The sequence below is a fragment of the Oncorhynchus tshawytscha genome, linkage group LG05, assembly GCF_018296145.1.
Source record: "Oncorhynchus tshawytscha isolate Ot180627B linkage group LG05, Otsh_v2.0, whole genome shotgun sequence".
Classification (NCBI taxonomy): Eukaryota; Metazoa; Chordata; class Actinopteri; order Salmoniformes; family Salmonidae; genus Oncorhynchus; species Oncorhynchus tshawytscha.
Window position 1 is genome coordinate 79,443,369 of NC_056433.1, and position 15,763 is coordinate 79,459,131.

The window sequence follows — 15,763 nt, forward strand, 5'->3', positions numbered from 1 at the left end:
CAAGCCTTTCTAACTTACATCAAATGTACATTGACTAATAAAAGGTAGTTAAGTCAACTTCACCATTTGTCAGTATAACATACTATTATTCATAGTTGAATCAATTTCAACTTTAGTTATATCAACTTTAAATGTAGAGTTATACTAACACATAATGTATTATATTTTCTATGAATCTAACTTACTTTCAGGTTAAGTAGAGTGCCTTCAGAAAGTATTCATACCCCTTGATTTACTCCACATTTGTTGTGATACGGCCTGAATTCAAAATGGATTCAATCGATGTTTTTCTCTCACCCATCTACACACACAATACCCCATAATGACAGTGAAATGTGTTTTTAGAAATACAGAAATATCTACTTTACATACAGGGTCTTCAGAAAGTATTCAGACCCATTGACTTTTTCCACATTTTGTTACATTACAGCCTTATTTATTAATAAGCCTTATTTATTACATTTAAAAAAATCCCAATCTACACACAATACCCCATAATGACAAAGTGAAAACAGGTTTTTAGACATTTTTGCAAAAGTATTAAAAACAGAAATAGATTATGTACATAAGTATTCAGACCCTTTGCTATGAGTCTCGAAATTGAGCTCAGGTGCATCCTGTTTCCATTGATCATCCTTGATGTTTCTATAACTTGAACAATCCTGTGTTCTTGGGGACCTTCAATGCTGCAGAAATATTTTGGTAGCCTTCCCAAGATCTGTGCCTCGACACAATCCTGTCTTGGAGCTCTACGGACAATTCCTTCGACCTCATGGCTTGGTTTTTGCTCTGACATGCACTGTCAACTGTGGGACCTTATGTAGACAGGTGTGTGCCTTTCAAAATCATGTCCAATCAATTGAATTTACCACAGGTAGACTCCAAGGTGTAGAAACATCTCAAGGATGATCAATGGAAACAGGATGCACCGGAGCTCAATTGCAAGTCTCATAGCAAAGGGTCTGAATACTTATGTAAATAAGGTATTTCTGTTTTTAATATATTAATCTAAATGCTAAAAAACAGTTTTCGCTTTGTCATTATGGGTTATTGTGATGTCATAATGGGGTATTGTGTAGATTTCTGAAGAAAAAAAATAATATTTAATCCATTTTAGAATAAGGCTGTAACATAACGAAAGGTGGAAAAAGTCAAGGGGTCTGAATACTTTCCGAAGGGACTGTAAATGAGATATTTCTGTATTTCAATTACTATAAATGTACAAATAAATCTAAAAACATGTTTTCACTTTGTTATAATAGGGTATTGCGTGTAGATGGGTGAGAAAACATTATGTCATCCATTTGAATTCAGGCAACATAATGTGGAACATGTCAAGGGGTCTGAATACTTTCTGAAAGCACTCAATTTAGTCTCTTGCTTTTTCACCAGTTTCAAAACTGGCAATATACTAATGTCATGTAATGTCAACCCATCCAACATACCAACAGCTGCAATGACATTTTCAGAAACGGTTACATTACCTTTTTACTTGTTAAATGTGGATGTTTATCTACCTTCGTTGAATGCAATAACTGAAGTCTCTCTGGATAAAAGGGTCTCTGCTAAATGACCAAAATGTACAGTTGCAAAGCATGGTGACCTTCAACGCTGCAGAAATGTTTTGGTACCCTTCCCAAGATCTGTGCCTCGACACAATCCTATTATTCTAATAGCTCCACCCCACAAAACTAAGTTGAAGTCATCTGAACAGCAGTTATCTTGTTTCCAATTGATTAGATTTTTTTGGGTTGTGAATTTCTAATTTGATTATACACAATCTTTATTGATTCAACTTAGTTACATACTGTAAGTATAGACAAGACAAGTTGTTGTCGAACTTAATTTACAATCAACACAAACTGTTGCTTCCGTAAATTTGATTGTGTAATTGTGTCCAGGGGAATGAAGTAGTGACTTGCAACGCCCAATTGATGAAAAGTTTATAGAGTAGAAGTATAATCAGGTGGTTCTTTCATTAGAACAGGGTGGTATACGTGACCCACGTGACCCATCGCTACACTACCTAAAAGACAGAATGTTTGACAGTCACAGCTCTAACAAACAAGGTGTGTGTTCCGTTTTGCTTCAATGTTTGCTACGTTGTGTGAGTTTGTACGGAACGGCACATTCCCCTAAAACGGTGCACACCATTCTTCAACAGCCTTTGAGGTACGTTTGATCCCATTTGGTGGGTGTGGCCTGAACAATATGGGTGTGACTATTTGAAATCACAAAACCCGTGCAGCACACCATACGGTAATTGCTCTCTAGGCCACCATAAATCATTTTTTCCCCAACTGGTCGTTCAGTACAGTATCGTTTCCGTTGAATGCAGCGTTGCACACCTTTCATACTGAACGCACCCCAGTCAAACCTGAGTCAGCTCTAGTACTGTATTCATTGGAAAAAGAAAAGTACCAGACCACACGCCGTCAGGTTGAAATGTTTTATTAGTTAAGGAATATCAGCGTGTTACAAATGTGATACAGGACCTTCTAAACTCAAAAAAGAAAATGTCAAAAGCCAAATGTCTGAACCCCTTTTAAAACACCACACAAGAAATAAAGAAAACAGCATCTCTACAAATAGTGAATTAGTCAAAACGCAGTAACAAAATATGTGGTTAGAACAAGCACAGAAGCATGGTTGGTTGGTTGTGTGTGTGTGTGTGTGTTCGCGTTGTTACTAAACTGACACTGGTTTCATTTGATGACTCAGTTGTCATGTGCGTCAGCTACTTCTTCTATTGGTAAATCAGCAGTGTATAAAAATATTTAAAAAAGGCCATCATTAAAGATTGGAAAAGCAATCCAGCTTTAGTTTAAATGACAAAGCCATGATGAGAGTGACCCTCTTTCTTTGAATAAGGCTTCAAACTGCATATCTTTAAATGTGTGTGGGAGTTAAAATGACAGTTTAAAATGGAAACAACTATTCAGAATCACCTTCTAAATCAAGTCAACCCAAAGTTTTCCAGTACCATCACCCATCCTGACCAGTAGGTCCAAGGTAGTGTTGAGATGATCAAAACAGTAGCTTCTTCTCAGAAAACAATACAACCTTTCAAAAAAAAAAAAAAACTAAATTGCACTAAATGTGTATTAAATGTTGGCATTCTTAAGACAAAAAGGAAAATATATACAGCACGAAAAATATTGTATGCAAAGGCGTAATGTTGCTTTCGGCAACGCCCCCCCCCAAATACTCCAGTCTTCACTGAAGACCCCCTGCCAAAATGGTTCCCCTGTCCCCTTCCTCCCACTCATCTACGGAACATCACGAAACACGATTATGTCACTAAGCCTGTTAGTTTGGGAAAGGTACCCCCCACCCCCATTGATCTCTGACCCTTAACCCTCAGGCGGAGGAGGAGAGGGCATCGGCGCAGTCGCTCCACTCATCCGTCTCGGGGTCGTAAACCTCCAGCGTGTTCAGGAAGTTGTTTCCGTCGAAGCCGCCCATGGCGCAGATGAAATCACCCAGCACGGCTACACCCGCATTGCTGCGTGCCACGGTCATGCTACCGAGCATCCTCCACTCATTGCGGGCTGGGTCGTACACCTCAACACAGCGCAGGGCATGGGAGCCATCAAACCCACCAACCACGAAAAGCTTCCCTAGAGAAGGGAAGAGAAGGAGATAGCGACAAGGAGAGAGAAGGGTCAGCACAAATCTGAGCAATGATTTGGATATTTCTGCCAAATTCCAAGGTTGCAACCAAAGCAAACTGTATCCCCACCCCAGTGAACCCATGACCCTATACACGGTAATCCCCAGTTTAGAGCAGACCATAGAACCAGAATGCTATATTTCTATGGAGTCTTACCAGCGTAGACGGCCACCCCAGCCCCCCTGCGGGCCACGTTCATGGGGGAGATCAGGGTCCAGGTGTTGTTCTCGGGGTTGTAACGCTCCACTGTGTTCAGGCAGTTCCACGACTCAGCACCTCCAATCACGTACATGAAGCCATCTAGCTCACACACCGCAGCCTGGTGCCTCCCTAGGTGAACAGAGTTAACGCCACACTTGAATCACTTTTCACATTCACAGGCCAACTGAAAACTGTTCCGGTTCTCCACTGACACAGTACACGCAATAAATGATAAGCACCATTAGTAAAGGCTTCCATCCTGGTGACAAGACAAAGAAGTCCGTTACCTGGAACCTTTTCCTCAGTGTACACTATGAGAGATATAGGTACAGTCTGTGTAGAGCAGAGGAGGCTGGTGGGAGGAGCTTTAAGAGGACGGGTTCATTGTAATGGAGAATACGGACCGGAGTAAAACGTGGTTTCCATATGCGTGATGTGTTTCACATCGTTCCATTTATTCCATTCCAGCCATAACAATGAGCCCGTCCTCCTATAGCTCCGTAGTATATGTGTGGTATAGATGCTTACTGATGTTGAGGGGAGCACAGTTGTTCCAGGTCTTGGTCACAGGGTCAAAAGCGTCACAGTTCTTCAGGCCTTTCTGCCCACAGGGGTCCGACCCTCCCACCACAAACAGCTTGTTGTTCAATGAGCAGACACCTGCGTTGCAGCGGTTGGTCCGGAGCTCGGGCACCTGAGCCCACGTGTCAGTGTGCGGATCGTATGTCTCCCCACAGCTCAGCTCGTCCGAGTGGCCGTTGGAGCCGCCCATCACGTACAGCTGACCCTATGAGAGATGAGAGGAGACAGAGGGACAGGTTTAAGTCAGACAAGCACCTGTCAGTCCTATGAAATTAGGGGTCAAAGGTCAGGGTCGTACCATAAGCACTGCCATCTGGAAGCGAGCCCTGGGAGTCCGCATGGGAGCGGTGAAGGTCCAGCGGTCGTCTTTGGGGTCGTAACACTCCACTGTCCTCAGGCACTCCTCTCGGTTATACCCTCCTGGAGATACACAGAGGACACCAGGTCAGTCTGGGCCTACAGAACCCTTAATATGAGCATACAGCACACAGAGGACACCAGGTCAGTCTGGGCCTACAGAACCCTTAATATGAGCATACAGCACACAGAGGACACCAGGTCAGTCTGGGCCTACAGAACCCTTAATATGAGCATACAGCACACAGAGGACACCAGGTCAGTCTGGGCCTACAGAACCCTTAATATGAGCATACAGCACACACAGAGGCATACAGCACACACAGAGGACACCAGGTCAATCTGGGCCTACAGAACCCTTAATATGAGCATACAGCACACAGAGGACACCAGGTCAGTCTGGGCCTACAGAACCCTTAATATGAGCATACAGCACACAGAGGACACCAGATCAGTCTGGGCCTACAGAACCCTTAATAAGCATACAGCTCACACAGAGGACACCAGGTCAGTCTGGGCCTACAGAACCCTTAATATGAGCATACAGCACACAGAGGACACCAGATCAGTCTGGGCCTACAGAACCCTTAATATGAGCATACAGCTCACACAGAGGACACCAGGTCAATCTGGGCCTACAGAACCCTTAATATGAGCATACAGCACACAGAGGACACCAGATCAGTCTGGGCCTACAGAACCCTTAATATGAGCATACAGCTCACACAGAGGACACCAGGTCAGTCTGGGTCTACAGAACCCTTAATAAGCATACAGCTCACACAGAGGACACCAGGTCAATCTGGGCCTACAGAACCCTTAATATGAGCATACAGCTCACACAGAGGACACCAGGTCAATCTGGGCCTACAGAACCCTTAATATGAGCATACAGCACACAGAGGACACCAGATCAGTCTGGGCCTACAGAACCCTTAATATGAGCATACAGCTCACACAGAGGACACCAGGTCAATCTGGGCCTACAGAACCCTTAATATGAGCATACAGCTCACACAGAGGACACCAGGTCAGTCTGGGCCTACAGAACCCTTAATATGAGCATACAGCTCAAACAGAGGACACCAGGTCAATCTGGGCCTACAGAACCCTTAATATGAGCATAATATGAGCATACAGCTCAAACAGAGGACACCAGGTCAGTCTGGGCCTACAGAACTTAATAATGAGCATACAGCACACAATGAGCATACAGCTACACACAGAGGACACCAGGTCAGTCTGGGCCTACAGAACCCTTAATATGAGCATATAGCTCAAACAGAAGACACCAGGTCAGTCTGGGCCTACAGAACCCTTAATGAGCATACAGCTCACACAGAGGACACCAGGTCAGTCTGGGCCTACAGAACCCTTAATATGAGCATATAGCTCAAACAGAAGACACCAGGTCAGTCTGGGCCTAGAGACGCCTTTATATGAGCCTACAGAGCAAACATATGTGTATACAACTCGATTGGAGTCCACCTGGGGTAAATTCAATTGATTAAACATGATTTGGAAAGGCACACATCTGTGTATATAAAGGTCCCATCGTTGTCAGAGCAAAAACCAAGCCATGAAGTTGAAGGAATTGCCCGTAGAGCTCCGAGACAGGATTGTGTCGAGGCGCAGATCTAGGGAAGGGTACCCAAAAATTTCAGCAGCATCCCCAAGAACACAGTGGCCTCCATCATTCTTAAATGGAATAAGTTTGGAACCACAAAGACTCTTCCTAGAACTGGCCGCCCGACCAAACTGAGAAATCGGGGAAGAAGGGCATTGGTCAGGGAGGTGACCAAGAACCCGATGGTCACTCTGACAGAGCTCCAGAGTTCCTCTGTGGAGATGGGAGAACCTTACAGAAGGACAACCATCTGTGCAGCACTCCACCAATCAGGCCTTTATGGTAGAGTGGCCAGACGGAAGCCACTCCTCAGTAAAAGGCACATGATAGCCCGCTTGGAGTTTGCCAAAAGGCACCTAAAGTACTCAGACGATGAGAAACAAGATTATCTGGTCTGATGAAACCAAGATTGAACTCTCTGGCCTGAATGCCAAGCGTCACGTCTGGAGGAAACCTGGCACCATTGCTACGATGAAGCATTGTGGTGGCAGCATCATGCTGTGGGGATGTTTTTCAGCGGCAGGGACTGGGAGACTAGTCAGGATTGAGGGAAAGATGAATGGAGCAAAGTACAGGGAGATCCTTGATGAAAACCTGCTCTAGAGCGCTCAGGACCTCAGGCTGGGGCAAAAGTTCACCTTCCAAAAGGACAACGACCCTAAGCACACATCCAAAACAACGCAGGACTGACTTCGGAACAAGTCTCTGAATGTCCTTGAGTGGCCCTGCCAGAGCCTGGACTTGAACCCGATCTAATATCTCTGGAGAGACCGGAAAATACCTGTGCTCCCCATCCAACCTGACAGAGCTCGAGAGGATCTGCAGTGAAGAATGGGAGAAAGTCCCCAAATACAGGTGTGCCAAGCTTGTAGCATCATACCCAAGAATACTTGAGCCTGTAATTGCTGCAAAAGATGCTTCAACAATGTACTGAGTAAATGGTCTGAATACTTATGTAAATATATATTTTTTTATATATATATATTTTTTATAAAAACATGTTATTGTAGCAAACATTTCTAAAAATCTGTTTTTGCTTCGTCATTATGGGATATTGTGTGTTGATTGATGAGGGAAAAAAACAATTTAAACAATTTTAGAATAAGGTTGCAACATAACAAAATGTGGAAAAGTCAAGGGGTCTGAATAATTTCCGAATGCACTGTAGATGACATGGTGACATTAGTTGTGAGTGACAGGACAGGGCTGATTTGAAGGATCTGAGACTGGGGACCGGTCAGTACCAGTCTCCAGATAGAGGCTCAGTGGCTGGTTAACTAATAGCTCTATCTTGCTGTGAAGAGATTGTATCTTAATGAGAATAACCTGTATAAATAAAAGGTTAAATTGACAATGTTTAAAATCTCCGTACCTGCAGCGATGAGCCTGCCGTGCAGGGTGGCAGTGCCCAGGCCAGAGCGGGCATAGTGCATGGTGGTCAGCGGGTGTTCCTCCAGCTCCTCAGGCTGGGCCTCGAAGCTGAGGCTCTTCATCAGACAGGGTGTGGCAGAGGGAGAGCTCTGGGGAGAGCTACGGCCATGCAGGAAGATCACACACAACACTCCATCCAGCACGGCCAGACACAGGTAAGTGTTGTCTGTGGAGAGAGAGAGAGGAGGGGGAGAGAAGAGAGAGAAGAGGGGGAGAGAGGAGAGGGAGCGAGACAGAGAGAGAGACGGAGAGAGAGAGAGAGAAGAGGGGTAGAGAGGAGAGAGAGGAGGGGGAGGTTAGAGAGAGCGAGAAGAGGGGGAGAGAGAGAAGGGTGAGAGAGAGGGAGGGAGATGGGGAGAGAGAGGAGGGGGAGAGAGAGAGGAAGGGGAACGAGAGGGGGAGGGAGGGAGTGCCATGAGTGGAGGTGATGGTAATAACTAAAGTCAAAAAAAGTTATTATCTTAAAAGTTATTATGCTATTCATACACATTATGTTATACACCTGCTAAGTTAATGTTTTAAGTATCCTTATATTTCTGTTATTAAGGTGCTATCACTCTGATATTAGTACACCTGCGCCGTAGTCTCACTGGAGATGGACCTGATCTGAGCATGATGGCGACTATGTACTATGGAAATAAGCTGAAGGAAACTGTTAAACTGGAATCTAGTTGTTGTCATTTTGAGTTAACACACCCACTCCTCCGTTAAGTCTTCAAACATCCGACACACACACACACACACACACACACACTTACTGGTGGTCTTCTCGGAGGCAATATACTTCCACTCTCTCCTGCAGGGTGTGTTGGAGGAGGAGCCGGGGGGCGAGGTGCTGCCGGAGGAGCTGGAGCTCAGCTGTCTCTGGGTGTTGCTGTTCTCACGAAGGGGCTTTTTCTGCAACAGCACAACCAACGCAGCTACAGTACAGAAACCCAGCCAGAGGGAAGATTCACAACATCTCCTACAGGCTACAACACCAGTTGGCTGCAGAGCACACACTCTACAATCGGGCCTGAAATGGACTAATCCTGGCTTTGAACCGGCCTAGAACTACACCCAAACAGTCTTTTAGCAGTGCCGAGTAGTCCCCCAGAAACAGTTCAAACCAGTCTGCAACCCATTTAAACCATCTAAACAAGCTGAAAGACGGCACAGACACAGGGTAGACTTGACCAACGAAGAAGCAGCTACATACTCAAAACACACAAAACATTTTGCGATCAGAACCCAATCTCCAAAAGACTAGATTCAATTGATCTGAGAACCAGTCTAGTGTGCAACGGAGCTACACAAGCAGGTGTAGTGTTCCTAGGTTTTACACACTAACCGGCTGTGCCCTTGTTGCCAGGCTACATAAGGTGGATAGAGGCCAGGTTGGGCCAAGTGGAACAGAGTTAGCCCAGGATAGGGGTGGGTTGTGTACCTGCACAAACTGGATGTGGTCCTCTGCACCAACACCAAACACCCCATGTTCCTCAATGATGAGAGCGCCATCGAGCAGCTTGTGGTCGGCTGAATAGTACAGCGTTTGCACCTGCAAGACACACAGCGACACAACACCCATGTGGCAGGCTGTCTCCATGGCAACACACAGCAAAGCAGTACCCCGGGCAACACAGGAGGGAGGGGGAAGAGGGTTTGTTTGGGTGAGGAAGGTTCCGGTTGGTCTGTCGTCACCGGTAGGAGCCACGGCTTCTTTATCAACATGGACACACAGTTGAAGGAACGCAGGTGGTTACAGTGAATGCGGGGACATACACAACATCTGCAGGTGCTGCTCCTGTGCAGACCCTTCCCTTCATAACATCTAAAAAAGGAGGAGGGGGGAGTTGGTAAAGATGAAGCATCTGGAAATGTCTTCAGTCCTCATGACCTCAATGCTTTGGAAAACCCACGGTTGGCTGAGGAAGTTGGTCATTATAATTGCATGGAAAAGGGCACTGCAGCTTCTGATGTAAATCCATGAGTTATGATTATGTGGAAGACAAAGCTTTTACATACATTATTGTTTCATACAAATAGTTCATCAATAAAACATGAAATTAGAGACATTTTCAAACAAAATGACAGTGGACATTGAGATGTGTAGAATAGAATATGCTTGAGCAGAGAACCATTTCAAAAGCTTCTTTACGGTTATGGTTAAAATGGCCGGCATTCTGCCCTTGCCTACTTAAAGGACATCTCTTGGTTCTAAAAATGGGTTAATATTAAACTCTTCATTGAATAGTGAATTATGAAGGGAGTACCGAGTATGGGGGGGGTGCAATCATGGTTATGTGCTATGCAGATGGTATTTTCAGTGGTTATGGGTTTCTGTGAGTGGATATGGGTTTCTGTGAGTGGGTATGGGTTTCTGTGAGTGGGTATGGGTTTCTGTAAGTGGGTATGGGTTTCTGTGAGTGGGTATGGGTTTCTGTGAGTGGGTATGAGTTTCTGTGAGTGGGTATGGGTTTCTGTGAGTGGATATGGGTTTCTGTGAGTGGATATGGGTTTCTGTGAGTGGATGTGGGTTTCTGTGAGTGGATATGGGTTTCTGTGGGTGGATATTGAGTTTATGTGAGTGGGTATGGGTTTCTGTGGGTTTCTGTGAGTGGGTATGGGTTTCTGTGAGTGGGTATGGTTTCTGTGAGTGGATATGGGTTTCTGTGAGTGGCTATGGGTTTCTGTGAGTGGATGTGGGTTTCTGTGAGTGGATGTGGGTTTCTGTGAGTGGATATGGGTTTCTGTAAGTGGATATGGGTTTCTGTGAGTGGATATGGGTTTCTGTGAGTGGATATTGAGTTTATGTGAGTGGATATTGAGTTTATGTGAGTGGGTATGGGTTTCTGTGGGTTTCAGTGAGTGGATATGGGTTTCTGTGAGTGGGTATGGGTTTCTGTGAGTGGGTATGGGTTTCTGTGGGTTTCAGTGAGTGGGTATGGGTTTCAGTGAGTGGGTATGGGTTTCTGTGAGTGGATATGGGTTTCTGTGAGTGGATATGGGTTTCTGTGAGTGGATATGGGTTTCTGTGAGTGGATGTGGGTTTCTGTGAGTGGATGTGGGTTTCTGTGAGTGGATGTGGGTTTCTGTGAGTGGGTATGGGTTTCTGTGAGTGGATGTGGGTTTCTGTGAGTGGATGTGGGTTTCTGTGAGTGGATGTGGGTTTCTGTGAGTGGATATGGGTTTCTGTGAGTGGATATGGGTTTCTGTGAGTGGATATGGGTTTCTGTGAGTGGATGTGGGTTTCTGTGAGTGGATGTGGGTTTCTGTGAGTGGATGTGGGTTTCTGTGAGTGGATATGGGTTTCTGTGGGTTTCTGTGAGTGGATTTCTGTGAGTGGATATGGGTTTCTGTGAGTGGATATGGGTTTCTGTGAGTGGGTATGGGTTTCTGTGAGTGGGTTTCAGTGAGTGGATATGGGTTTCTGTGAGTGGGTATGGGTTGGGTTTCAGTGAGTGGATATGGGTTTCTGTGAGTGGATATGGGTTTCTGTGGGTTTCTGTGAGTGGATATGGGTTTCTGTGAGTGGATATGGGTTTCTGTGAGTGGATATGGGTTTCTGTGAGTGGGGTATGGGTTTCTGTGAGTGGATGTGGGTTTCTGTGAGTGGATGTGGGTTTCTGTGAGTGGGTATGGGTTTCTGTGAGTGGATATGGGTTTCTGTGAGTGGATATGGGTTTCTGTGAGTGGATATGGGTTTCTGTGAGTGGATATGGGTTTCTGTGAGTCGATATGGGTTTCTGTGAGTCGATGGGTTTCTGTGAGTGGATATGGGTTTCTGTGAGTGGATATGGGTTTCTGTGAGTGGGTATGGGTTTCTGTGAGTGCTCTCCACTGGATGTTAGTGGAATGTAAGTCAATTAGGTTGTATGCATACTTTACAAAATGTAAATATGTGTAAGCTAAGTAGGCCTGTGTGTGTGTGTGTGTAGACAGATGGGAGCACAGTGTTGCTTTGGCTGTAGAAAGAGAAAGAGGGGGGCTCCTCCTATCCTCCCTCTGTTCTCTCTGTTTCTCCCTGACTCATTACCCTGGCGGCTCAGTCTTGGCTCTTCAGTCTGCTCTCCTGCTGCTGTTAATAAACCTGGAGGAGAGACAAATCAACGGGGAGGAACATTCGTTAGTACTGGAGCGCTCGCTGACACACACACGCACACACCTGCTCAGAAAGAGAAGGGGATCAGTGGGACAGAACAGAGTGAGGGCCCTGCTCACATCTTTCAATGCAAAAGAGAATAGAGCAAAATTCAAGACACTGTAGGTGGATCCAACTGATCACTAAAATAGAACAGCAACACAGGTCTATCTCTGCTCACCTCTAGTTTGATGTATGGCCAGGTACACTGTACTGCAGAACTAAACATTAGGAAAGAAAATGAGAAAAAAGGAAAGAACAAAAAAGAACCACCAAACAGTCCTAACACAGTGTGCCATGATGTCGGGTTTGGATCAGTGCCTTAAGTCGTCCGCATGCTTCCCAGTTCCAAACAGTTTGTGCATATATTATGACAACATTTTGTGACATTTTGTTCGTGTTGGACTTTGGGGGAAAAACTTGGGCTGTTCGGGCACACCATTTTTTCCCCTCTCTCTCTCTCCCGAGGCTAGCCGAAGTCGGAAGCCGAAGTCTACGTCCCCTCGTTGGCGATTGGTCAATAGTAGGGATTCTTCAATAAAGTGTCTGTTGTCATTTAACGAGAGATGACTCGTCCTCATGCACATTCTTTCACTTGAGAAACACCAAACATCCCAGTCAGGTGCAAAAGATTTCCTCGACAAAAATGTCAAAATTAATGACAGATTTCTTGAGTCGTCATAGATGAATTCAGACTATTTTGATGAAGTGTATACTGGCTACGGGGTCTCAAAATGGACAAACAGTACTATTGACACCTTTTTCTCATTTTTCAAGTGAAGGTCTTTTAAGGGAGTATAAGAGCACAGGGAGTATGAGCGGTGCTCAGCGCCAGCCGACCTGAAGCATGCGGATGCCTTTAACGACGTGCTAAAGGAAAACGAGAGAGGGAGGGAAGGCAGGTAGGGTTATGGGGTGGATTAGTGCAAGCTAAACTCCTGCTACAGTACTGACCTCCTCCATCAGTCTATCCAGTTGACCTCCGTTCTCCCACAAACTGCGCTGGACCCAGTTGAGCACCTTGTTGTAGAGCTTGCCGTTGCTGGGCAGGCTCAGGCTGTCTTCCAGCATTACTTCTAACTGTAGACAGACACAAGAGGAGACCAGTCAAAAATAGGTTAGAAAAAGCCATCTAGAATCAACCATGGCTAGGGTGTGCTCCGTTCATACCACAAATCACAAGACACTGAATCATTATTGAACCATCATAGTCTAGCTGTTACAAAAAAATGTTGTGTTTCACCTCAAACTAGAGACCAATCAAAACCAGTAACTGGGAATTCCAAAGTACATTCTGCAGCACCGAAGGTAATACACTATCTAGGGTTGTGACAGTCAATGGAATTTTCAAAGACGGTTATTGGCCAGACAAATGACAGCAGTTACCGTAATAACTGTTTTTGTTGTTTTAACTTCTTTGGGACTGGGGGGCAGTATTGAGTAGCTTGGATAAAAAGGTGCCCAGAGTAAACTGCCTGCTTCTCAGGCCTAAAAGCCTAGAATATGCATATAATTAGTAGATTTGGATAGAAAACACTCTGAGGTTTCTAAAACGGTTTGAATGATGTCTGTGAGTATAACAGAACTCATATGGCACGCAAAAACCTGAGAAAAAATCCAACCAGGAAGTGGGAAATCTGAGGTTTGTAGTTTTTCAAGTCATTGCCTTTCGAATATACAGTGTCTATGGGGTCATATTGCAGGCTTCCACTAGATGTCAACAGTCTTTAGAACCTTGTTTGAGGCTTCTACTGTGAAGGAGGGGGGAATGAGAGCTGATTGAGCCAGGTGTCTGGCAGAGTGCCATGAGCTCAGTCTTGCGCACTCCTGTGAGAGTTAGCTTTGCATTTCTACAGACAAAGAAATTCTCTGGTTGAAATATTATTGAAGATTTATGATAAAAAAAATCCTAAAGATTGATTCTATACTTCGTTTGACATGTTTCTACGAACTGTAATAGGACTTTTCGTCTGAACTTTCGCCTGGACTTGCCCGCGCCTCCTGAGTTTGGATTTGTGCACTAAACACGCACAAAAAGGAGGTATTTGGACATAAATTATGGACTTTATTGAACAAAACAAACATGTATTGTGGAACTGGGATTCCTGTGAGTGCTTTCTGATGAAGATAATCAAAGGTAAGTGAATATTTATAATGCTATTTCTGACTTCTGTTGACTCCACAACATGGCTGTGTTTTTCTGTGACTAGGTGCTGACCTAACATATTCGTTTGGTGTGCTTTCGTCGTAAAGCCATTTTGAAATCGGACACGGTGGCTGGATTTACAAGTTTATCTTTAAAATGGTGTAAAATACTTGTATGTTTGAAGAATTTGTATTATGTGGTTTCTGTTGTTTTGAATTTGGCGCCCTGCAATTTCACTGGCTGTTGGCGAGGTGGGACGCTACCGTCCCACATATCCCAGAGAGGTTAAGACGCACATTTTCTCTCCTCCTCCGCTCCTGGTCGCATGTGCGCCATAGAAATATAATAGATTGACTTGAATGGGGATTCCCGTTCTATGATGCCATAATGGGTGGACTGGCACCTATTGCGATTGTACCCATAGGAGCAAAGCAGGAAGTAAAAGCATGAAGTGTACCCATCAATCTGTGCTGTGATTTGGTGATTCAACTCAACTGACATTACAAAAATAACATCATTTGAATGAACATTCTACATTACCATGGAAATTATTGCATCACAATATCCGGCAGCCATTGCGAGTGTAGCCATGAGTTTACCAGTCAAATTGGCAGGGTTAGAGGTTCCAGGACTGTTTTATTAATTATATTTCTATGTGTGTTGCTGCAGCAGGGAGGTGTTGCCTAGGGAAATGGAGACTTGTTTGCTACATGTCACGTTCTGACCTTAGTTCCTTTGTTTTAGTATGGTCAGGGCGTGAGTTGGGGTGGGCAGTCTGTTGGTTTTTGAGTTCGGCCTAGTATGGTTCTCAATCAGAGGCAGCTGTCAATTGTTGTCCCTGATTGAGAATCATACTTGGGTAGCCTGGGTTTCACATTTGGTTGGTGGGTGTTTGTTTTCCGTGTGAGTGTTTGGTCCACACGGTACTGTTTCGGTTTTCGTTTCTTCACTTTATTGTTTTGTATTTCAGTGTTCAGTTTGTTTCATTAAATATTACATCATGAACACTTACCACGCTGTGCTTTGGTCCTCACCTTCTTCCACCGACGACAACCCTTACACTACAACACCACGGTTATTTTATTTTCATGGCTGTCTTCATCCATAACCGCTGGTTACACGGTCATTGTGCCAGCCCTAATAATAATGCAACTAACTGTATTTGAAAGCCCTGAGTAACAAGCCGCGTTAAACCCACATTAACTGATACTTCATCACAGATAATCTAAATTAACACATTTTGAGCCAGGATCAAATACTGTTTCTGTGTAAAAGCAAAAATGGGAGCGTATGATTTAGATACAAATGTCCACCAAGACATTAAATAATTGTACATATTGGGTGAGATTCAGAGGAGGAACAATTCCCACTAAGATTATTTACCTGTTTGTCCTCCAACGGTCATTAGAGCAATCAGTTGATGACTCCTAGACAAGATAAAGACCAGTATAACTACTGCAGCAAGGCTGCTCAACAGAGCAGGGACGATGAAACCGAAAATGACCAACACCGACATTGAGGGTTGGACATTAACACCCGCGACCCGTCAAATGAGAGTAGATTTTGTCATTGGTGGGTAAGAAGGTCTATTTCTCCAGTCACGTTGGCAGGTGATCACACATACCA

The 15,763-nt window shown here is 44.6% G+C and overlaps 1 protein-coding gene across 2 annotated transcripts in view; it reads right to left on the reverse strand.

The window, feature by feature from the left end:
* Positions 1-2,435: 2,435 nt before the first annotated feature.
* ivns1abpa (influenza virus NS1A binding protein a) overlaps positions 2,436-15,763 on the reverse strand; it is a 37,004-nt gene continuing 23,676 nt past the window's right edge. For both annotated transcript variants that reach the window (XM_024422343.2, XM_024422344.1), the window contains exons 7-14: positions 12,946-13,071; positions 9,298-9,408; positions 8,630-8,768; positions 7,813-8,037; positions 4,755-4,876; positions 4,403-4,661; positions 3,830-4,003; positions 2,436-3,620 (exon numbers count right to left, since the gene is read on the reverse strand). In XM_024422343.2, coding sequence (XP_024278111.1) covers positions 3,361-3,620; positions 3,830-4,003; positions 4,403-4,661; positions 4,755-4,876; positions 7,813-8,037; positions 8,630-8,768; positions 9,298-9,408; positions 12,946-13,071 — 1,416 coding nt within the window. In that variant the 3' untranslated portion in view covers positions 2,436-3,360. The remainder of the gene's footprint in view (positions 3,621-3,829; positions 4,004-4,402; positions 4,662-4,754; positions 4,877-7,812; positions 8,038-8,629; positions 8,769-9,297; positions 9,409-12,945; positions 13,072-15,763) is intronic.